The sequence below is a fragment of the Carettochelys insculpta genome, chromosome 1 (genome assembly GCF_033958435.1).
Source record: "Carettochelys insculpta isolate YL-2023 chromosome 1, ASM3395843v1, whole genome shotgun sequence".
NCBI lineage: Eukaryota > Metazoa > Chordata > Testudines > Carettochelyidae > Carettochelys > Carettochelys insculpta.
The window spans coordinates 316,541,193-316,566,517 of record NC_134137.1 but is presented as its reverse complement, the minus strand read 5'-3'; the positions used below and the strand labels follow the sequence as shown (position 1 = coordinate 316,566,517).

At 44.4% G+C, this 25,325-nt stretch overlaps 1 protein-coding gene across 4 annotated transcripts in view; it reads left to right on the top strand.

Moving 5' to 3' along the window:
- MON2 (MON2 homolog, regulator of endosome-to-Golgi trafficking) overlaps positions 1-25,325 on the top strand; it is a 175,966-nt gene that overhangs the window by 20,460 nt on the left and 130,181 nt on the right. For all 4 annotated transcript variants that reach the window (XM_075013786.1, XM_075013775.1, XM_075013765.1 and 1 more), the window contains exons 2-5: positions 4,618-4,681; positions 12,157-12,284; positions 13,740-13,871; positions 17,651-17,780. In XM_075013786.1, the coding sequence (XP_074869887.1) occupies positions 4,618-4,681; positions 12,157-12,284; positions 13,740-13,871; positions 17,651-17,780 (454 nt within the window). The remainder of the gene's footprint in view (positions 1-4,617; positions 4,682-12,156; positions 12,285-13,739; positions 13,872-17,650; positions 17,781-25,325) is intronic.

Genomic DNA, 25,325 nt, shown 5'->3' with positions numbered 1-25,325 from the left:
TAAATTATTTTGTTAGTCTTTAAAGTGCTACTTGACTGCTTTTTTGTTTTGATTTATTAGGTGATGAGCTTTCGTGGGACAGACCCACTTCTTCAGATCGTAGCCATACCAGAACAGGCTCAATACATAAAGCAGACAGGTCCAAAAATTGTTATCAAGGTTGACAAATCAGAAAAATGAGTATCAAGGCTGGCAAATCAGAAGAGCAGAGGGGCAGCAGGAGGTGGGTGTGGGGAAGTTAAGAGTTAGATAAAACAAACTATGTAGAAGAGTCCTTATAATGGTCCAAGTAATTGCTGTCTTGGTTCAAACCATGTGTTATCGTGTCAAATTTGAATATAAATGACAGTTCTGAGTATTCCCTCTGTAAAGGATTGTTCAAGTTCCTTTTCAGTAAAACATAGACTTTCAGGTCTGAAGAAGTGCTACTTGACTGCTTTTTTGTTTTGATAATTATAGTTAGCATAGCTGTATTATAGTAAGCAAAATAAACATTAATTCTTTCCTGTGAATAGACACACTATTTGAAATTAGAGTGGTTGAAACTTTTTTGCAAACTTCAGTACATAGTTTTTTCAATAAAATATTCACATATCAATTTTTTTGTCATATGTAGTAATTTAAAGATAAAAAAAAGTGTTTCTTAAATGTAGACTATTTGATTTGTTTGGGTATTTTATCTTTTAAAATGATCATTTAACTTTTATACCTGTAAATGGGAAAAATAAAGTTTACTGATATTCAGAATGACAGTGAATTATCTTAACTTTGGTCTCAATAGTAGGGTTTTTTCATCTAATTTTATTTTGAAATAGCTGATATTTTTATACAAACGTTTCAGAGTTATACAGCCAGTACAGGAGAAATGCACTAAAATTTTGTTTATCCTGGTCTCTCAGACATGTGTAGTAACATATGTGAACATGTTATATCCATGGACACATTTTGTTTTTATTTAATTCAAATTGAGTTTGTCTCTGCTGGCAGGAAAGAAATCAGTTGCCAGAAGATGTGATGGGGGTTAGTTTGAAGATTATTTGAAGTCATACTATGACAAGTAAATCCTTCATATTAATTAATAGAAACAATCTGATGTGACAAGATACTCCTAATTAGCTTATTTTTTAGAACTCTAGCAGAACAGAAGTAACTTACTGAAAAATTTAAACACTTCAGCAAACAAATTAAGATCTTAATGAGACATCTAGTGCTCTGCATTTTAAACTGAGACAAGATATCTGCATGTTGGATTATGATGATTACTGTATGTCAGTTCAGGTGTGAGTTTTTGAAGTATAGGAAAGCAGTGTTCAGTGAAGCTTATTTCTATGCCCAGAATTTTTCACAAATAAATAGAAATTTAACAAAGTATAAGGCCTGAGGCATAGTACCATTTGTTTAACCTGGATTTAATTGGCAAAACTTGCAGAAAGTTGAATGCATGTATTTAGAATCTAGGTTTGGGCTGAGAAATACACATAGTTGTATAAAAGTTTACAGTAATATTATTAAATTAATTACGACTCACTTAAATTTGTCATGTTTAAAAAAAAAAAAAAGCCTTGCTCCTGCTGAAGTCTCAGTCCCCAGAAGCTGTGAAGCTGAAGCCCATAGGACCCCTTCTCCCCCTGGGAAAAGCCAGAGGTGATGCATGTTTGGTGGGGTAGGTGGGGGAGTGCTGGCCCTGCTCAGTCACATGGTGCCTCTGGGCCCCCCTCCCTGCACAGTAGCTGCTGGAGCTGGAAAGCTGGGAGCTGCTTCCATGCGGAGATGCAGCTATCAACAACTGGAAGCTTCAGGAAAACTGCTTTTGCCACTCTCTCTCACCATGTAGCTTAAGCTGTGGTTCCTCCCTAAAGGTGCCAGCTGCCACTGCCTCTCCATGAAGAGCTAACACCTGGTAACTGCAGTGAGGTGCAGCTGAGGGTAAAAGGAGGGTGCTCCTTTGGGGGCATGACTTGGGCTGTTTTTGGAGGCAGTGAACCTTTGCATTGTTCCTCCCCCATTCTGAGTAGGCACCAGTCACCTCAGACAGAAGCTCCTAGAATCCTACCCCAGAACACAAGCCCTGGCCTCTTCAGCTCACCAACCGGACAGTTGGAGAATGGGCAGGGTTTGTGTGGTGGGGGTGGGGGTGGAGGGGAGGCACTCTGCAAGCCTCACTTTAACTGTAGAAGAGCCATGAGCTGCAGTTTGACCACACCATACTGTATCTGTAAACATGTATTTAAGCAATTATTTTGCACAATATACATTTTTTCAGATTCTTAGGGCTTGTCTACACTTAACCTGTAGATTGATGCCCTGGAGATTGATCTCCTGGGATTTAATTTAGTGGATCTAGTAGGGATGTGCTAATTTGACCTCAGCTCATGCTCCTGTCAACCCCTGTACTCCACCAGGTCGTGAGGAGTGATAGTGGGGACACCACAGTAAGTCTTAAGTTACATCAACTCCAGCTATGCTATTCACATAGGTGGAGTTGCATGTCTTAGTTTGACACTGCCTCCTATTGTAGACCTGCCCTTAATTTGTACACTTACTTATTATATAATAATATAGTGAACAGTGCATTTCTTATTTTCTAAATGATGATTTTTACTTGTGATTTGTCAGAAGCTGCATTTGGGTGGCAAATGAAATTCAATCAAAGTGCACAAAAATTTGAATTTGGATGTGTTGGGTATGTGTGGGGGAAATTAATCAAAACGGCTATGTCTGCACTAGCCAAAAACTTCAAAATGGCCATTTTGAAGTTTACTAATGAAGCGCTGAAATACATATTCAGTGCCTCTTTAGCATGCGGGCAGCCGCGGCACTTCGAAATTGACGTAGCTTGCCGCCGTGCGGCTTGTCCAGACAGGGTTCCTTTTTGAAAGGACCCCAGCTGCTTCGAAGTCCCCTTATTCCTGAATGCACCTGCGTGCTAATGAGGGATTGAATATGTATTTCAGCGCTTCATTAGTAAACTTCGAAGTTTTTGGCTAGTGTAGACACGGCCAACATGTTTTATATTTTAAGCTAGTTTGTTTAAAGAAAGAAAATATCTATAGTGAATTGTACTGAATATTTTTGATTACCATTTTGTTCAAGGCTTTACAAGTAGTAGATCACATCCCCACTCCAAAGCTATGTCTACACTAGAGCGATCTATTGACATAAGTCATTGTTGGAAGACATCCTCTGACACAACCTCTGTCGACCGAGTGCGTCCGCACATGCAGGCAGATCCAAAAACCAATCCGCTCTGTTGACAGTGTGTGGCTGGACAGCTTGGCCCTCTCTCAATAGAACAGATGACTGGAAGCACAGCAGACAGAGCTGCCCAGTGATCAAATCTATCTGTCGACAGAGGGCCCCCTGGAATGTCCATGTGGCATTTTTGTCGATAGATTCTGTCCAGACAGGTGTTCTGCTTCGTGGGGGAGAGGTAGAAGGCTGTTGACAAAGGTGCTGCATTCTGTTAGTGTGGACTCTCTGTGGGTTTTGTTCAAAAAACAAAGAAAAAACCTCTAGTGTAGACGTAGTTCAGGTGTTTATGAATAGACTGAAAGAAAAAAAACCCCAAACTTTTGTGCTTTTTCAGCTGCCAGTTGGTTTCTCAACTTTAAATGAATTAGTCATTGAACTGAGCTAGTTGAATAAACTGAAATGAGGTAAATATTTTCTCTCAGTTTACAGCTCCAAAAAAATTTGGTTCTAATGCTTAGTGATGGTTGAGAGTTCATTGACTTAACTTTAAAACTTTAGTAGCAAACATACTGCTTAATATTAATAGAATTTAAATACTTTTACTGGATTATAATATGTTTAGGCCTTAACATGAATTGTTATATTTTCCTATTAATTTTAAATGCATTTAGTTTTCAAATATGTTTATTTGGTTACATTTTAAAAAAATGAATTTTATCCACCATTCAGTAAACTTAAATAACATTTTTATTGAATTTAGAATGAAAAATAGGAGTCTAATTGGATGAAATATAGTTTTAGTTTTGATAAGTTCCACAGAAATCTGTTTCACAAGGTTTTGCTATTCATTGCCCTCAGATCTTGTAACTATTGCATTGGCTGTTTTGGTTGGTAAAGCTGGAAGTTTTGTCAGTTGATTCAGGTTTGACAACAGCCAGTTTTCCCACTGCTTCCTCAACATCAGCTATTGCTTATAACAGCAGTGAACAGGTATGAATGCTACTACTTAAATGATCAGTGAAGTTGTTGAAAATTGTTTATACTGTTATTAGGCTTTCCAAGTGAGTGTTTGAGCTGAGAAGAATGTAGCAATTGTGTGTCATGTGGAAAGTCTACATTTTAGTGGTTTACTTTGTGTTTGGCAGGATTATCTTCATAACAATGAAGACAAGAAGAATAACTTTCTTTTTAAAAGTTAAGGTTCTTGATCACAGTTGTGTTGAAAGAGGTGGAAATTGTGGTGGCAGAACTGGAGAAAGCACAAAGTCCTCACTGTCAGATTAACTGTACATACTGAGAATACAACAAAACTGCACTGATATTTGCATTGTTACAATTTTCATTAACGATAGATAACTTCTCTTGTTTCTTTTCAAATAATGTACATGAAAAGTTGCTGCTTAATTAATTCTCTCTTTCTTATAGGCTGCTGAATCAGGAATAATAAAAGTTAAAACGATAGCTGCGAGAAACACTGATATTTTGGCAGGTAATTATATACAATAACAATACAGTTGCAATATATATTTGTCACTAAATGCAAATATTTTAAAAGATGTTTCATATATTTACAGTTATCCTCCAGGTTTTAAAAACATATGGAATCAGTAATATGCTACTCTTTGGGAATAACAAAAATCCAAACCCAGTAATGTTGGAATATTTTGTAGAATATTTGCCTTTTCTTCTGATGTTGTTGAAGTACTCCAGATTTTCATTTGTTCTTCTACCAAACTGTTGATTGAGCAGAGAGCAGTAACAAAATATTAACCTCTCTTGCAGGCCTCTTTAGTATCTCTTGCTCACTGTGAACTTTCACCTGACAAGTTGTTACCTAGGAAGTTGTATAATATGTACATCTGTTTACTATGAGTCTTGCCTGTGAAGACCCCAGTACCAAGTAGGCAGTGCTTCATCTTAATCTGAGTAGAGGTTGCTCATATTAAGATACAGTATAGCCTTTTGGGACTGGCATTCCTGTGGGCTGCAACTGTGCAGCCTTAAAATGACCTGCCCAACTTTATTACATTGCCCTTATTCTGTTGATTCCTTGCATTTTGCCATTGGAGCCTTCACAAGGGCAAAATTTTGGATGTCCCTGTGTTGTTAAAACAATGTTTAGCCCAGCAGAACTTAAAATTCCCACAACAGAATAATTTGAAAGATTGAGAAAAGACTGTGCAGTATAAGTGTACTTCTATGTTAAAAAATGTAAAAATATTGTTGTGGAGCAGATAACCATAAATATTTGACATGGGGGTCCCTCCCCTTTATTTCACTTTAATGTCTCTCTTTTATATGTTTATTTTTCTTTATTTTCACTGCTGTCATGAATGCTGACATAAGTGGGAAAACTATACCAGGTAATGTCAGCTATGCATCAGAAGATACAAATTTAAGACAAATAGGAAAAAGAGAAATCTCCATTTACTCATTAGGCAAGCAAGCAACATTCTGCAGAGTCTTAGTTACATAAACAATTTACATTTAAAAAAAAAAACTAGTTCCTGCTGTAAACTATTTCATGTTTTTCATCTTTTTTTCCAAGATTCAAGAAATGTAAAAGGTCATGGCATTCTATGTATATGTAGACAGACTTTTCTTTCTTTTGTTTTTTGAAGGCACACACAAAGTGTTTTTCATATTTCGTGAATACTTTGTTTAAATTTAAATATTGTTACTATAATTTGTTTCACCAGTAATGACACAGATTTTTTGTTATAGAGCTGCTTGCGAGCAGATATAATAGACCTATATTTGAATTTTTGACAATCTTGAAATTGTCTGAATAGTCTTATGTTTATTTTCTTTCATTTGCCGGTGATTTGACATGATAGTCCCCAATTGTGTTTCTTTGCAGATCTGATTAAATGTAAATACACAATCTAGGAATCTTGTTTATAACATGCAAGTGTTATATATAGTTATGCTGTAGGTTATCCCTGTCTTCTCAGACAAGACTGAACTACATTATGACAAGGTTGGAGCTGCATTGTTTTTTCATGAGGAAAATGTTGTGTTAAAGCCCAGCAAGGGTCAATTTTTCTTGTAGATGGGTCTCCTAATAGTGATAAGTAGGCTTTGAAGGTTGTGTTTCCTCATAATGAGTGGAGGTTATACTTCAGTTCTGTGGTCTGGCTGCGGACTTAATCCAGTATTATTGTATTAGTTTATACTCAGAATGTTCTTTGCAGCCTCTTAAACTATAGCACTTTTGTACAACAGGTTTGATCTCTACTGAGATTTTATATATGTTCTTAGCATTTTTCTAGATATGTTGCAGAGTTAATGGATCTTTAATATGTAGCCTATTTTTCCATTTCACTGTGCCTTGAAGTTCGAATATAGGTTATTGCATCAAATACCAATCTTTTCCAGATAGATGAAATGCTAAGAATTCTCTTCAGATGCAGTAGATTCAGATGAAGGAAATTTATTCTCTCTGTGGCCCACTCTGCTTTCAGTAGCTATTTGCTTTATCATTTAAAAATGGGATATTAAAGGCATATTGGTATTATAAAAAGCATACTTCTGCCTGGTATAGTTTTACTTGTGTTACTTATAAGTGACAATAATTAAATAATTTCAACTGAAAGACTAGAGAAGCAATTTTCTCCATCTTTTCAGTTGGCTTGTTTGTTTGTTTGTCAGCACTTTTAATGTTTCCACTGTATAATCCAGTGGTCTGCAACCGAAATAATGAGAAGAGACATTTTTTCAAATTCAGTTACAAAAATCAATACTTAAAGAGACGGAATGCACAGGAATACGAGACAGTCGGTAATAAATAATATCAAACCCTACTTTTTGTCACCCCTAATTTAAGAACAGCACACATACAATGATTTGTATCAGTTAGAAAGTTATCCCCATCTCCTGGCTTTACCCTCCTCAACCCCCACCTGCTCCCCCATCCTTCAAACTCACCTTCCCCCATCCTCTGGTTTAACCCTTTCGTCCCCAATTCACCTCCATCTTCTCCAGGATTTACCTGCCTCAGCCGATAAGCTCTGCACACTGCCGCTTCTCTACCCTGCTGTGTCCTTAGGCAACAGGACCATTACCATTCGGCACCTGCAAGCCCATGGTTGTAGAGTCATGAGAGGCTGAAAAATTTTCTTTCCGTTTGCTAAGAGCGTAGCTGTGGGGCCAGTGCTTCTTTGTGTACCCCTACTAGCTGCCTTTTTTTCTGTGCAGCCTGGCGCCAGCTGCTGTCCCCCCATACCATGCGTCAGCTAGGCTGTGGGTGGGGTAGGTGCTTTTCTGGTAGTATGAGAAACTTCTTTTCAGCCCTTTACATGTTGTCCTGACCCCCACGTCCCCTCCTTCCCTTCCCGTGGAGGCACCACACAATCTGGAACATTCCCCGCCCAGCCGCATCGCTTGACTTGACCCTGAACCAATAAAAGGATGTGCTGCGTAAGGTGCCAGGCAGATTGCATGCGGTGAGGATCATGATTTTCAGGGGCTGGCTGAAGCTGGGTTTTTTTTAGCCACCCAGGGGGTGTCTCCCTCGGCAGTCACGATTTTCAGGAGCTGGCTGTAGCTGGGGCTCTTTCAGCTGCCTGGGGGACTGTCTCCTTCGGTGGTCACAATTTTCAGGGGCTGGATGTAGCCAGGGCTCTTTTAGCTGCCCGTGGGACGTCTCCCTCGGTGGTCATGATTGTGAGGGGTTGGCTGTAGCCGGGGAGTCTTGTAGCCGCTCCGAGCCATGTATGTCTCAATGAAGGCAATGTACTCGCTACACAATTACTACAGTTGTCGAAGTAAGGCTTGTAGCTGGGAATATTCATGTCCTAAGGGTCGTCTTTCCCATGTGCAAACCTGGCTGTAGTCTGGTTTAGCCTGATGATTCATTCAAATTTCAGTGTAACGGCTTTGTCTTCTTGGGCATAGGGTTGTCTTTGCAGGTGGCCTAAATCTAGCTCCAAGCCTGAGAGAGGCACTCCATGGGCGGTCATGATTTGTGTGGCTGTCAACTGGGGACACTGGGTATTGTCTATTAGCCACCACAGCTCATTACTGATGATTCATTCGAGTTTCAGTGTAACAACCATGTCTACTTAAATTTACTTAACATGGCGGAGGAAAGAGGGGAATGAAATGTGGGAAGATGGCATCATATACACTCATCCCTTGTTTAACAAGTACTTGACTTACGAGTACTTGTTAAAACGAGGGAGACACCTACCTGCCAGTGTTCACTAGATGAGTGAACTTTCCCTGCTAATACGAGCCAGCCACTTGCAGGGGCTGCGAGACCAGCAGCCTTGGGGCTGGCTCCGCTTCAGCTGCTGGGTCCACAGTCGGGGGGCAGAGAGAGCGGCAGCCCCACAGGGTCCCCAGGAGGGGAGTGGCGAGTCTGGCTGCCCTGCAGCTGGCTCTGCTCCAGCTTGCAGGGTCCCCCGTGGGGGGTGGGGTGGGGGGGGCAAGAGTGGCAGCCCCACAGCTGGCTCGCTGGATGGGGCACGGGAGGACCTGCAGCCCCCCCATCCAGTCCCAACATCCCCCAGCCTGCTCCCAACACCCACCCCATTCTGTTCCAAACCCCCCAGCCCCCCACACCCCGCCAGATACCTCTGCTGGAGCCAGGAGGAGCAAGCCACCACCTCCTCCACCTGAGCCACCTACAGGTTTTAACCCTGCCTCCCGCTCATGGCCCCAAACTGCTCTTAGCCTTTAACCCCCTCCCAGCCCCAGGTTCACTTAGCTTTCAAAAGCAGCACCACCTGCTGCCACTCTGAGCACTTGGAACCAATCAGAGACTTTTACACCTATTTTAATAGGAATTTAACATCCCTCTTACGTGTTTTTGCCAACGAGCAAAAAGTTAGGAGCCAGTTGTGCTCGTACAGCGAGAGATGAGCGTTCCCACATCTACTTGTCCAGCCGGAAAGCAGCGGGGCTCAGAGAACTGTGGGAGAGGCTCCCAAAATACACTGCAGCAGCACTCGCTTTAAGTTCAATTTAAGCTACTTGTGTGTGGCAGCAGTAAGTCGATTTTGTGGGGAGGATGTGGCAAGGTGAAGATGATCAAAATCAAATGGATAAAACCCAGCATTAAGAAATCAATTTTAATAAAATAGATTTTATCTTGTAGCGTAGTGGCAGCCAGAGTCACTTGCCATCCAGGCTTCAGACTTCGGCAGCTCCCAGGTGTGTTTCCCTTCCCCAGTCCCTGCTCTGCAGAGGTGGGGTGCAGGGGCAGGGGAACACCCTGACTTCAGCACTACTCTCTCCCCTCCACCCCTTCCTCCTCTGCACAGCTAGCAGGAGAATCCTAGGAACAGCTTGGCTGCAGACAGCATTGTATGAGAAGAGGCAGCTGAACACATGCTGCTGGGTGTAGGTATGCACATTCTGCTAATCAGCTAGGAGGGCCAGAGAGAAACGCTTGGTGGTCCTGATCTGGCCTCAGGGCATGATTTTACCCACTCTTGATTTTCCAGGCTGTGTCACTTCAATTTCCCATATATTCTATTTACCCACCCAACCTTTTGGGGAGGCTGTGTATATGCATGTGCACTGTTAAAGTTGAAGAATATTTTAACTACGAAATCGATGAGGCCAACATTACTATTACTACAGGATCAAGGAAAATTTGCAAGACAGTTCGCTGATCATTAGAAATTTTTTATTTTTTTCAGGCCAATTCTGTTGTCTTTCTTTAGGGTAGATTACAAAATTTCTTTATGCACTGTACAGATTTAAAGGTGGACTGAAATGCTTTCTTTGAAATTAGTCAGTGGACTGTTTAACAACATAATCGTTTCTCTCTCTCTCTCAAAATTAAAAATGCAATAGATTACTGTTGAAGTTTAGGGTTTTTAAAACATTGTCAGGATCTGAGTTCGTTGTTATGGCATCTCTTGGAAGAATTTTGACATTGTTAATAACAAACATAATCTTCCTTCTTTACATGGTTTTGAATATTTATAATATCTTAACGTCAGAAGGGAAACAAGATTGAGTTCAGATCCTGGGGGATAAGTGTGTGAAGCAATTATTTAAGTTTTAAAATATGCACTTATAAAGCTTAATGCCTTTAGACGATTTATGCTTTCAGTTAGAGAATTTTTTTTCGTGAAGTTGAATTTTTTCTTCTTTTCTGATATGGCAGATAAAATATCAAGTCTTTTTTTATCTGTATCTGTTATTTTACTGCACACTTATGGGGTATTAAAAAGAGAAATGGAACTGAATTTGCTTTTAAAATGGGAGTGAGTGGCCTGGATTTTGGTTTTGGTGATAACCTGGAGAAAACACTTTTATGTATCTCTAGCCTTCTACAAAAGTTTAGTGCAGATGAGAAATTGTGATATCTGTGGGTTTGTAGCAGGATAAAATGCTTCCTCAGACTGAGTCTAAGGCCCTTGCAGTGGCATGTAGAGTTACATCCTGCAGTAAACGGCTGGCCTGATTCACTCTCTGGCTGGATCTACACTAGACAGTTTTGTAGACAGAACTCTGCATTTGCCTCAACAGTATAATCCCTGAAAAATTTGAGGCATAACAATCTGTCAACTGTGTAGACACTTCTGTCGACAGAGAGGACCTGGTTGCTGGGCAGCCCTCTTTGCAGAGCTGCTATCCTGCTTTCTGGCACCAGAGGGCAGTGCAGTCTGGCCGTTCTCTGTCAACAGAGCAAGTAGTATGTGGCTGTTTCTACGCAAGTAGAAACATGCTAATGAGGTGCATATGTAAATTCCTGGCACTTCATTAGCACAAGGTCATGTGATTTGGAGTCCAAAAGATGCTCTTCCGGGCTCCAAAATGGTGTGTAGAAGTGCAGCCCCTGGGGGGGCGGGGCGGGGTGTCTTCCGGAAAACTTATAAATAAGCTTTCAATGTTGAGTCTTTAATATCCAGTACTGTATATCTGTCAATAAAATATTTGTTACTCTGTCGTGGCTCTGAAAAAACTGCCGTTGTAGGGTGCAGATTTGTTTACTACATTCACTTCGGCCGATCCTCCTTAAGTCCAGGGGCATAAGGTCCTTACAGGAAGGAATCACTTTTAACATTCCTGTAGTCCTTTTTTTGAGGTGTTTTAGTCAAGAGGCTAATTCCTAAGTTTCAAATATCTTTTTGTTGCCCTTAACTTGATGTTGGGTTTCAAATCAGTTGCTGGAACTCTGAGTAAAAAACAAGCCCTCATATATGCTTCAGGTTCCTTTGAGTTTAACATAAATACCTGCTTTTGTTTGCTTGTTGATGTCATAGCATAAGTATAAATTTTGCTTATAAAAACTATGGTACAAAAATGTTTTGTTTTTTTGTTTTTCTTGAACTCATATCCTTATGTGAATGGCGTATCTGTGGCTCTAAATGACTAGTCATTCCCCACAATCATACGGGGCCTGCATTGTTGGTGGTGAATATTTCTTTGATTTTTCCTCCCATCCACTCTGTCTATATTGGTATAAATCCCTTTGTGTCACACATGTAATACCTCTTTGATGCAAGGCATGGATATCCACCAAAATGAGGAGATCACATGTTTGAAACTCCTTGCAGAGCCCCAAGGGGAGGGCTTTGTGAAGATTGGAAAATGCTTATGACTAGGAAGTTTGAAGGTTAGAGAGAGAGGCAAAGATGAGGAGACATGTTGAGAAGTAGCAGAGTGAGGAGGATAAGAGAGTCTTGGAGGTCAAAGCACTGTGAAATAGGTTTAGAGAGGATAGCTGAGTGAAAACAGAACAAGAAAGCTCAGTGGCAGGCCAGGTACTTGGGAGAGTATTGACAGGTCTGTCACCCTTCATCCAATTGCTTTTCAGCAATTCAAAAATATCTGCCATAAATTTCAAGATTTGAGGTGCTTCTGCATTTTTGTTGTTGATTAGGTTTTGAATAACTGGTCACAATGAATGACCATATGTTTTATAGCTAAAATGTATTCGCTTTACAACATTCAGATAGGCATACTGTTAAAAGTTGACCAACTTCCTTTATCTCTGTTCAAAAGCATTGAAAGAAAACAGCTCAGAAGTCGTTCAGCCATTTCTAATGGGCTGTGGAACAAAGGAACCAAAGATTACTCAACTATGTCTAGCAGCTATACAGAGGCTTATGTCACATGAAGTTGTTTCAGAGGTAAGATGGATATTATATGAAAATATTTTATTGAAATATTAGACGTGTTTGGTATTTTAGCGAAGATAAAACACTATTATAAGACGGCTTTCTAAAGCTGAAACGTGTATTAAAATGGATCTAATTGTGTGGAAAATGTTCTTTGAGTTGTAAAAGACTGCCTCAGCCCACACCAGTTAACTCAAACTGGAAATCATCATCCATTTAGTGTGAGATATATACCAGTTAACCATTGACATTCCTAGCAGAAACTAGGAACACCTCTTTTACATGATAAAAATGTTTGATTTTTGGTTAGGTTGGCTAACAAGGGGATAGTACTGTATGGAAATAGCACAACTGCACACACGATAGTTGGTATGTAGCACACCCAAGGCTGAAATGGAATCATTGCTTTGCCTTCCTCTGTTCATGAATTGTGTATTATTAAAGAGTCAATGGCATACTTGTTGATTTTAGTGTAATGAACTACAGCAATATGCTTAGGCAGCAGATGTTGTGGCACCATGTGTCCATGACCATACTGCACAGCTTTATTCCCAGTATCTAAGAACTCCACAGGGGTTATTACTGATCTAGTGCAGGTTAATTGTGGGCAAGTGCATGACTGCCACCAGTCTGAAACTGGGCAGTGTCTTTTCCTGACCTCAAGTCCAATCTTCAAGGCTTGATATATGGGGACTTTCTCTCCAAGGTGGCAACATGACCAAAAGGAGTCAGCTTTTAGTAGCCAGTGACGCATGCCTATTGTTGATAAAGTCTAATCATTTTGTACCCAGTAGTTGCTGCTGGCAATGAATACGAAATGTCTGCAACCGCCAGCATCCATGTTTAAACTGCATATACAAGGATCAGATGTATTCAAGCTTAATAAATCTGTACTTCTGCATATAATTCCACCTTCTTTTGGCTCCAGGACCCGTGCGGGTCCATCTGAGCATTTGATGGCATAGCATAAAACTCTTGCTGTAGTCTAAACTACCCGTGTAACATCTAGAAGTTCTGTCTTCTTATTACTGTGTGTCGAACTGTCCGTGAAATTAATACATATTAAAAAGATATTTTTAAAAAAGCAAGTGTTTAGACAACCTACAGTAATATATATACTTTTCTGTCATATATAGGTTACAGAAGTTTATAGCCAAGTTAGCTTTGTAGTTAATTGCCTCTTCCTCCAAGACAGCTTGTGCTTCTGGTTGAAAAGTGGAAGTGAGCGCACAGGTTGATAAAATGATTAAAATATGTGCCTTAAATAGAAGAGAATTGATCACATACTTCTCTTGATATCCAGGACCATAGTGACAAAAAACCAATATTATATTCTGTATGTTTATAAGATTGTAGGAAAAAATTACTGAGATATGCGAATGCTGTATTTTAAATGTACGTGTAATCATGGGATTGAATGCAAAGTACGTAAAATTTAATTGCACATATCAAATGATTTCTTCATAGGCTGCAGCGGGAAATATTATTAATATGCTCTGGCAACTGATGGAAAATAGTCTTGAAGAACTCAAATTACTTCAGACGGTTCTTGTACTTTTAACAACAAATACAGTTGTCCATGATGAAGCACTGTCTAAGGTAGGAATTTGTTATGCAGATGTGGTATTTATTTTAACACGGTAACTTACTTTCTAAATCAACTCCACTAAAATGTTATGTCTATACTACAGAGATCTTTCGGAAGACCTCTTCTGAAAGAACTTCTTTTGAAAGAGTATGTCCACATGCAAAAGAATGGAACAAAAGAGTGATCTGCTCTTTCAAAAGAGAGCAGCCGCACAGGCCCCGCTCTTTCGAAAGGACGGGCCAGGGATTGAGAAATCTGGTGCCATGAGAACTGTTCTTTCAAAATAAGGGCCTCGTGGAGCATCTACACAGGTTTTCTTTCAAAGGCTTTCGCAAGGAGATGCTCTTACTGATCTGGGAGCAGAAGAGAGTTTCTGGAAGAAGAGGCACATTCGTTTGATTTCGGATCAAAAGAGCACATTTTGTGTTTGGATGTTCCACGTGCTCTTTCAAAAAAGGACCTGATTTTTCTGAAAGAACTAGCTAGTGTAGATGCAGCCTTAGTGTTTTTTTTTTTTGTTTTTTTTTTTTTGGAGGTTTAGATAACAGTCCAAATATACACATGAGGAACAAAGTAGTGTTATCAAGGGCCTCTAGTTACTGCAGCCTGTGTGGCAAGTTAGCCCATTAAGGCAACAGGAAATTGGACCAAGGGGTTAAAGAACAGAGCAGAGAATCATTCAGGATCTAGATGGCTAAGTAGTAGGTGCTTTCTTGGGCTTAGCTATTCAAATTGTTAATGTTTACAACAAACCCTGGAATGTGTTTTTGGGGTGTGAGTTGGTTTGATATTCTGGGCCTTTTCCCCTACTTTCCCAAGCTGGGGAAGGGCAAAATCACTAAAGAAACTGCCTTCTTCTGACGGGCTAAATGGTCAGTCTTATAATAATAAGCCAGCCTGCCTGGTCAAGTCCTTCAAGGAGCAGTTTTAGTATTGGCATGGTGACTTAGAAAACTGTAATACAAGCCCTTGAGTTATGCAGGGGTTGCGTTCCAGAAACCCTTGCGTAACTCAATTTTTTGCGCAAGTTGAAGTGACCTGGGAACCAGGCTGCAGCCTTGTTCCCAACCCCACTGGGCTTGCAGGAGCTGGGAAACTGACCAGCCCACTGACCAGGGCTGGTCAGTTTTCTGGCTCCCAGATTGGCAGGGAGCTGCAAATGAGGGAGCAGTCTCGTTCCCAGCTCCCCGCTATTTGTGGGACCTCGAAAACTGATAAGGTCATAGCTGGTCAGTTTCCTGTGTCCTGCCAGTGTAGGGGAGCTGGGCACCAGGCTGCCACTTACTTCCCAGCTCCCTGTCCCTTCCAGGACCTGGGAAGATGACTAGCCATGAGCTGGTCAGTTTCCTGGGTCCCGCAAGCCAAGGGGAAATGGGGAACCAAGAGTCAGCCTGGTTCCCAGCTCCCCTGTGCTAGCGGGACCCAGGAAGCTGACCAGTCATGAGCTGGTCAGTTTCCCAGATCCTGCGAGCAGTAGAGAGATGGGAACCAGGCTGACACTTGGTTCCCAGCTCCCCACCACTTGCAGGACCCAGGAAGCTGACCAGCCATTAGCTGGTCAGTTTTCCAGGTCTGCAAGCAGTGAGGAGAGGGGAATAAAGCGGCAGCTGGGCTGGGAGCCCAGCCGTTTCATAGTCACTGGGCAGCAGGGTCTCCCCAGCTGGGGACCTCATGACTGGCTCTGCTGTCCAGGTGCTGCCCAGCGGGCTTCCAGCCACGGGGCTGTGTGTCTTCCCTTCGCGCCCCCGTTGCATAAATGCTAGGTACGCGTCGTTGAAATGTGCGTATCTTAGGGGTTACTGTATCTAAAGCTATTTTCAGTTTATATTTCTAATTGATAAGATTTGAAGTTGAGTATTGTCTCTCAAGTCTCTATTATTGATTTTTTGACAATTGCTTGATGAAGGTTTTCCTTACTAGCAATTCAAATGTGGTACCTCATTCAATGCTTTCTACCTGTAGAGTTAACATATTGGATGTTCTTTCTCTGTGTTCAGTTTAGTTTGCGTATAACTTTTCTGGGGAGATCTCACTAACACATCTGTGAAATCAAAAGCATTTTTTCAGTTCTTAAGGAATCTAATAAATTACTAAAATTGAAGTCTGTTGCTTAGGTAAAATCTTCGTGTGTGAATAGCTAGAGACTTTAATCTACTGTATTTCTAAGGGGCAGAGTTGTTAATATGAAAATCTATAGCAACATAAAGTCTTTCCATCTTGTAAAAGAAAACAATTCATGTAACAAGTTTATATTGGGGCAATTAGTTTCCTGTGGTAAAATGTGCATACGCTCCCAGCTACTGATATCAGATGGCTCACAATTTTTAGCTTGGAAATATTGTAGAAACTACACTCTGGCTGCCTCTAACAAGTTAATTTCCTAGATGGTTATTTAAAGGCTTCCTGCTAAAATGCAAAAGGTGTTATTTGATCTGTCCCAGATAATGGAGACCATCAATTGTTAGGTCAGTTTTAGGAGGTTATTAAAATATAAAACTCATTCTTTCATTTCTGGAATAGGAGTTAAAGATATTGGCACAAAACAGAGGTGGTCAGGGTCGTTCATATATAATTATAAACGCTGCTTAAGTATAGAGAAAATGGAAAAATATTTTTTCCATTCTTTTTAGGTAATACCTTCACCAAAGTTACTTCAAAGACCTCTTCACTCTTTCGCCATTTCGTTTTTTCCAGACATACATTTTAAAACTGATAATCTGTGTTGAGCAGTTAAGAACCCATTGTTGAAGCAACAATAGAATTATTTGAGTAGAAATCATTCAGGCAGAGTTTTACTGTTGGTACTTCACACACTAATGTGCATCCTAAAGAACAGCAAACCCTGGTCAGCTTTAAGCAAATTCCATAGGTTCACAAATAATCTCCGCTTTAAATAGCTGAGCCTCTTGGGTTTTATTAACAACACTGCAAATTTCATTTGTCATTTTCACCAAAAACAATGGAATGCTGGCATTAATTCGTATTCCCCTAAAGCAGTCACATAGGCCGTTTTTACACAGGCCACTTCCGCATGCTAATACATGGAGCGAAAGATGCTAATGAGGCACAGATGCAAACTCCCTGTGCCTCATTAGCATAACGGCACATGATTTGGAGTCTGGAAGACCGTTCGGACTGAAGCAGCGCCATGGCACTGCAACTGGAGCCACTGCAGTGCCAGCGGCCCTAAGGCTGAAGTGGTGCCACGGCTAGAGCTGTGGCTGGAGCTGCTGCAGTGCCAGCCGCCCCAGGGCTGAATCTGCACCAGGGCTGAAGCTGCCACAGTGACCCCCAGCAAGATGATTATTACTCCCAAGGGGGTTGCGACCCATGGGTTGCGCTTCACTGAATTAGACCATGTCCTAATAGAAAGAGGGACAGAGTTAAGGTTGTACATACCTCTTTAGCTTTGACGTTTTCTGACCATTGTGACTAAACAATATAGCCTTCACGTCCTCTTGAGAGTTATATTAATGAAATAAATGTTAAGTTGTATTTGACATGATCACGTATTATATTTCAATTGCTTGTAATGTTGTTAGTTTTCATTGGCATTCTCTAAATCTGAATGTAATTATTACTGTGGCTAATTTCCGTGAGGTCATGAGAGCAATGAAAATACATTTTTCACGGCACAATCCAGAAAAGTTTTTTATAACAAATTCAGCTTTTCAGATATACAAAAGATTAAGTAATATATCTTCTGTAGGTATCTTCTTAATAAAATATCAAAAACATTAATTTATTTTTAGCTGAAGACAATGTATTAATTGGAAGTTGTTTATGGCAGGCAATTGTCCTTTGCTTTCGACTTCACTTCACAAAAGATAACATCACAAATAACACTGCTGCAGCTACTGTGCGACAAGTAGTCACTGTTGTTTTTGAGAGAGTGGTTTCTGAAGATGAACAATACAAAGGTACGTGTATTTTAACCTATTTTCAAGAGTTGTATTTAAAATGCAGGAATAATTATTTTGGTCAGATTTTGAAATATATATAAATATATTGCACACATACAGTTTCTAAACTCTGCAAGAATCATAGGCATAGCTCACCGAGTTCTGTTACGTAGGATGTGCTGTTACATCACATTTGTACAGAATCCTGCATAATGGATCCTTCACCCTGATTCTGATGAGCTTCTTGTTCAATTTTTTTGTCCCTTTAAACTGCATAAACAGGCCAGGGTGGTGTAAATTTCTAAAAGCCAGGAGAGAAATTTGCCCATGCAGGAATTACAAAAAACAGCCTTAAGCCGGGGGTTGAGGGAAGGATGGTCATGTTCGAATAAGATTACAGCATGTAGAATTGTGGTGATTGGGTAGTTGTGTGACATATGTGGACAGCTAAACTCTGCCATGTAGGAAGGCTGTGGAACACCCCACAATTGGGTGAGCGCAAAAGCAACTTAAAGTTACCATGTCTCTTCCTTCTTGGGCTGTTAGTTTTGTTCTTCAGTAGTAGTAGGCATCCTTCAGTCTGCATAGACTATGGATTGCGCCCTTTAAAGTTTCAATTGAGGACTTCATTTACAGCGTCTATTGTGACTATAAAGACCCACACGAGAGTGACAGTCCTTGCTGCATCTCTTGCAGATGTAGTGGGTGTCTGGCAAGTCCTTATTGTGCTTTCTGTGCGCTCGCTTCTCCTCTGCTAGCTGTCTGATCTTCAACTCGCCCTTCTGAAGGCCCTTGTGTAACCCCTGCCTCCATCTGCCACGGTCGTCTGCTAGATCTTCCCAGTTGTCCAGCTCGATGTCTACCTCTCTGAGGTCTCTCTTGCAGACATCTTTGTAACGCAACTGGGGGCGTCCGGGAAGTCTTTTGCCAGAGGCTAGCTCACCATACAGGATGTCTTTTGGAATCCTTCCATCGTTCATCCTGTGGACGTGGCCAAGCCAGCGGAGTCGACGCTGCCTGAGGAGGGTGTGCGTGGCTGGGATTCCAGCTTGCTCGAGGACGGCAGTGTTAGTCACTCTGTCCTTCCATGATATTCCAAGGATGCGCCTGAGGCAGCGCAAGTGGAAGACGTTCAGCCTCTTTTCCTGGAGGGCATACAGGGCCCAAGTCTCCCTGCCATAAAGGAGGGTGCTGAGGATGCAGGCTCTGTAGACTTGCATTTTGGTGTGAGTGTACAGCTTGTTGTTCTTCTTTGAGTGTCCCCGTGGGTGCTCCACATTAGGTGTCGGGCTCGCCCGGCGCCACAGATCGGATCTTCCAAGCAGTTTCTGCCGGACCGCGCATGCGCTGGTGCGCGCCGCTCCCTTGCGTGCTCCTGGCCACGTGTGCGATCCGGTCCCCGCCAGTTCCTCTTAACCGCCGTCGGCTGCAGACGGAATCTGACTAGGCTACGGCCAAGTTATCGTATTCAATGGTTTTAACTGTTTTTTTCTTTAAAGTTTTCAAGTTCTTAGGCTACTGTTAAGTTAGCCAGTTGTTATTTTAAAAAAAAAAAAAAAAAGAAACAACAAGCGGGACGGCATTCAGTCCAGTCCTAGTAACAAGCGGAGCACCGGAGGCCAGGAGCCTAGGGCCATTAGCCCTCCTGACGTGGCAGGCTATCGGAGAGGGAGAAAAACAGCACAGAGAAGGTGCTAAGTACCCATTAACAACTGAAAGACTCCCCAACAATGTCCTCTTCAGGATTCAAGAAATGTGAGTCCTGCCGAGAGGCAATGCCAGCGTCTGATGGGCACAGTCTGTGCATAAGGTGCCTGGGGGAGTCCCAAGTCACGCAGAAATGCTCCTTCTGTGCAAAATTAACAGCCAGAGCAAGGAAGGACAGGGAGATGTGGCTTAAAATGCTGCTTTTCGACAAGGCCCTCCAGCCAGACGTGCCGGAGCGGCCGCAGCAGGAGGGACCCTCCGGGGCCCATAAAAGGAAAGCCACCTCCCTCACCCCATCAGCGCAAAAACGGAGGAAAGCCTCCCCAGCCCGATCCCTGCCGGCAGCAACAGCGAGCGGGACGGGAGGAGCCCCCAGCCGCAGCAACAGCTGATCGGCGGCAGCAGCACGGAGAGCCACGTGGAGGTGGCTCAGCCTCCGATAATCAAACAGCCGCCCTGCACCGCAGGCAGGGCAGCGGCTAAACAAGCGCCGGTACCGGCGGCACCGCAAGCGGCGGCACCGACCCCCGGGGAACCGGCGGTGCAGAGCGCGCAGGCACCGGAGGACACACTGCCCATGAGCATGCCGAGCACGGCGCAGACGGGGCCGAGATCCCCTACACGTCAGGGGGCGGAGCTACCTCCTCAAGGGAGGGGGAAGGCTGCACACAAAACGAGGCACCGCAGCTCCTCTCCAGACAGGGCTGCAGAGTTGCTTTCTCTCAGCCCTCTGCTTATGCTGCAGACTCCAACCAGAAGGCAGGGGTCCCCCCTAGCCTACCCGGAGCCCCCGTCTCCATTTTTACAACCAACCTCGCCCTGGCTGGGACCACCTTCACCCTTCCTGGGGTTTGAGCCGCTGGAGTACTATCACAAATCGCTCTCTCCAGTGTCCCAGGTCTCTCGACGATCTCGCTCCCCCAGACGCAGAGGGTATGCACCAAGGGAGTGGTCTAGGTCACCTTCCCAAGAACAGTGCCTATACTGCCATGGTCGCCCCTATCACGTGGGGCATAGACACCACCGGCAATCTACCAGGGAAAGATCCCCACAGACGATCTCGTATCCCCGAGGGCAATTGCGAACGGGGACAGAGACTCAAGTATCTCAGGGGGAACTGGTTATGGAACCCCGAGATTTTCCCTTGCAAGCTTCCAGCGAGAGGATGTACCATCACCAACAGGAACCGGAAGGGTCCAGAGAGGCGTACCCTAGCGGTTCCTCGCTCTCCTCCCCGGACGAGGCTACGGCCCCGGGGGACGTCCATCCTCCGGACTATCTCAAACAGTTTCAAGAGCTGTTTAAGAGGGTGGCCTTCATGCAAGGCATCCAGACAGCAGAGGTGCAAGAGAAACACCATAAGCTCCTCAAAAATCTGAGACCTCCGGCCTCCTCCAAAATAGTTATACCACTTGACGAAGCAATCTTGGAGTCCGCCACTACGATATGGCAGACCCCTGCGACTATTCCGCCTGTCCACAAGAGAGCTGATAAGAAATACTTCGTGCCGGCGAAGGGCATGGAGTTCCTGTTCAGCCACCCACAACCAAATTGTTTGGTGGTGGAGTCGTCGCAACAAAGATCAAAGACATCTCAATTCAAGACAGAGGGAACAGACAAAGATGCCAAGAAGCTAGAGCTGTTCGGCAGAAAGGTCTACTCCTCCTCCACTCTACTGTTGCGAATGGCAAATTACGCAGCGCATTTAGCGAACCATAATTTCGACAACTACACTAGGTTAACCTCCCTCATGGACTCGCTTCCAGAGGACAAGAAACCGGTGCTTAAGGCCATCGTGCAAGAAGGCTACACGGCCTCGAGGACGGGAGTTCAGATCGCCCTGGATGTTGCGGACACAGCAGCATGCTCCACAGCTACGGCAGTGGTGATGCGAAGGGAGTCCTGGCTCCAGACTTCGGGTATACCGAGGGATCTGCAGGCAAAGACAGTCGATCTTCCCTTCGACTCGCAGAAGCTGTTTGCTGAATCAACTGACTTGGTCCTTCATTCCAGTAAAGATTCAAGAGCCACACTTAGGACCCTGGGGATTTACACCCCTCCATACAGAAAGAAAAAGTACTACCCTCAACAAAGATGGTACCAGTACCAGCAACAGCGTCCCCAGTACCACAGGGGTTACGAGCAAGGGCGACATCAACAGCACCAGCAGTACAGAACTCCCAGGCGATGTTCCCAACAGAGTCGTGCGTTCTCGGGGCAGGGCCAAAGGCCACAAGTTTGACACACAGATCCAGGGCTGCGCCATCACTACCATCGCACAAGGTCATCCGAAGCGACTATTCCACCATCGCCTCCGACCATTCTATGACCAGTGGCAAAGGATCACCACAGACAAATGGGTGCTGGAAATCATAGACACGGGGTACGCCATCCCCTTCCAGTCGCTCCCACCTCCAGGAGGCCTCCCACGTAGCGAGGCTCAAGCAGGAGGTAGACCATCTCATGCTCATAGGGGCAGTGGAAAGAGTGCCGGAGCAACTGCAAGGAAAAGAGTTCTACTCGAGGTACTTCCTCACGGAGAAAAAGACAGGAGGCTGGAGGCCCATCTTAGATCTTCGAGGCCTCAACCGGTACCTGCGCAAGCAACGCTTTCGGATGATCACAATCGCCTCCATTCTTACGGCACTAGACGATGGAGATTGGTTCGCAGCCCTCGACTTACAAGACGCGTATTTTCACATAACTATCCATCCAGCTCACCAGTGATTCCTCCGGTTCATGGTAGGCAAAGAACATTTTCAATACAAGGTCCTACCGTTTGGCCTCTCCTCGTCCCCCAGAGTCTTCACCAAGACCTTGGCAGTGGTGTCAGCCTACCTGCACAGACGGGGTATTTATATTCCCGTATCTAGACGACTGCCTACTCAAAGGGGCCTCGAAGGAGGAGGTACTACGCATGATACGCGTCACAGCAGGCACGTTCTCTTCGCTCGGCCTGGTTATCAATCTGACAAAATCAAAGATAGACCGCACACAGGACATAGAGTTCATAGGGGCACACATAAATTCTATTACAGCGAGAGTGTATCTACCAGAGACTCGCTTTCGGGCCATCGGCTCCCTCGTGCATCACCTTCAGCCCTACGGTGCCAGTCCTTATGTGCTTACAGCTGCTGGGCCACATGGCAGCGGCGATGTTCGTAGTACAAAACGCCAGGTTACACATGCGCAGCATGCAGCACTGGCTGGCGAGCGTATACAAACCGGCAGCACACACCGTTCACAGGGTGGTGTTGCCCACAGCAGAGGTGCGCAAATCCCTGCAATGGTGGGTAAACCCCAAGAACTTGCTAACAGGGGTACCCTTCCACCAACCACAAATATCGGTTTTTCTTACTACAGATGCCTCCCTCATAGGGTGGGGAGCACACATGGGCGAAGAGGTGACTCAAGGGCTGTGGTCCTCCATGGAGCAGTCACTGCACATAAATATACTGGAGCTCAGAGCAGTCTTCAGCGCCTGCAGACACTTTCGAGACCATATAAAAGGCAAAGTTGTCGGGATCAGTACAGACAATACCTCCACCATGTTTTATATAAATCGGCAAGGAGGAGCTCGGTCCCGTGCCTTATGTGCGGAAGCAGTCCGGTTATGGAACTGGTGCATCGCCAACAATATAATTTTGAAAGCCTCGTACTTACCAGGCGCTCACAATGTGAAGGCAGACCAGCTGAGCAGGCGTTTTGCACTCACGCACGAGTGGCAGATCCGTCCCGATCTGCTACGAGCGATTTTTCACGCATGGGGTTTTCCCCAGATAGACCTGTTTGCCACCCAACACAAGAAGTGCCCACGATTCTGCTCCAGGGCAGGACTGGGACGGGGGTCCCTGGGGGACGCATTCGCGATCTCGTGGAGGGGCCCCCTGCTTTACGCTTTTCCTCCCACAGTGCTGATCCACAAAGTCTTGCAGAAAGCCAGGAGGGAAGGAGCCCGAATGATTCTGATAGTCCCAATGTGGGATCGACAGCAATGGTTCCCCCTACTCCTGCGCATGTCGGACCGTCCACCGATGCCCCTTCCGGTGGCGCCGGATCTGCTCACGCAAGCCCAGGGGTCCATAGTGCATCTGCACCCCCAAGGCCTGCGACTACAAGCGTGGTTAATCCATGGCTCAGCTCCCTAGACAGCACATGTACGGAGGAAGTGCAGCAAGTCCTAGAAAGTAGTAGGAGGACTTCCACCAGTAAGACCTACAAGCAGAAATGGACTCGCTTCACGGCATGGTGTTCTACCAAACAGCTAGCCCCCCGTTTCGGTGCCTATACCTGTGATATTAGAGTATTTACTGGACCTCAAGAGAGGAGGACTCTCACTATCCTCGTTAAAGGTCCACCTTGCCACCATTTTGGCGTTCAGACACGAAGAGGAAGGGCACACGGTGTTCGCCCATCCCATGGTTACCAGGTTCCTCAAAGGGTTGGTAAACATATACCCCCCTCGGAAACCGCTTCCACCTTCGTGGAACTTGGACCTGGTGCTTAATGTGCTAACGGGACCACCGTTTGAGCCTTTGGCCACGGTTTCCCTCCGCCTCCTTACAATAAAGACGACCTTTCTTCTCGCAATCACGTCAGCTCGCAGGGTGAGCGAGCTTGCGGCGGTTATGGCAATGCCACCCTGCACTGTTTTTTCCAAGGAGGCGGTAACCATACGGCTGCATCCAGCCTTTGTTCCCAAAGTTTCTTCTGAGTTTCACATTAACGAACCTATTGTTTTACCCTCGTTTTATCCAAATCCTCATAACTCTAACAAAGAGGCGCGCCTACACCTCCTGGACGTGAGGAGGGCACTAGCCTTCTATATAGACAGGACCAAGTCCTTCCGGAAAACGGATAGACTCCTAGTCTCTCTCGCTCCCAAATCAAAAGGAGAAGGTCTCTCTTTGCAGAGAATCTCGAAGCACATCGTATCCTGCATAAAAATGTGCTACGAACTCAAAAAGACTCCTTTACTGGCCCTGCCCAGGGCTCACTCCACTCGGGCGGCGGCGGCATCAACAGCCTTTTTCAAGGGCGCTGCGCTAAAAGACATTTGCAGAGCGGTGACCTGGTCATCCTATGATACCTTCGCCAAACATTACGCCCTTCACAGGGTATTCCAAGAGGATACCCGTCTCTCGACAGCGGTCCTCTCGGGGACAAGCTGCACATAATCCGATTACCCACCTCCTATCTTGGGTTACTGCTGGGTAGTCACCTAATGTGGAGCACCCACGGGGACACTCAAAGAAGAAAGAGAAGTTACTCACCGTAGTAACGGTGGTTCTTCGAGATGTGTCCCCATGGGTGCTCCACCACCCGCCCATCCTCCCCGCTTCGGATCTCTGTTTAGTGTTTTGCAGGAGCATCCGAGGCGGTTGGTCAAGGACCTGGCGGGGACCGGATCGCGCACGTGGCCAGGAGCGCGCAAGGGAGCGGCGCGCACCGGCGCATGCGCGCACCGGCAGAAACTGCTTGGAAGATCCGATCTGCGGCGCCGGGCGAGCCCGACACCTAATGTGGAGCACCCACGGGGACACATCTCGAAGAACCACCGTTACTACGGTGAGTAATCTCTCTTTATTCCACACTCTCTTGCTGAGTCTGGACAGAGTTGTGGCCGCTTTTCCGATCCTCCTATTTAGCTCAGTGTACAACGACAGGGTGTCAGTGATGGTGGACCCTGGGTAAACGAACTCGTGGACAACCTCTAACATATGGTTGTCAATGCTGATTGATGGGGATTCAGCAACATCCTGACCGAGTACATTCGTCTTCTTTAGGCTGATGGTAAGCCCAAAGTCCTTGCACGCTTTGGAGAACCGATCCAGCAGTTTTTGAAGCTGGTCTTCT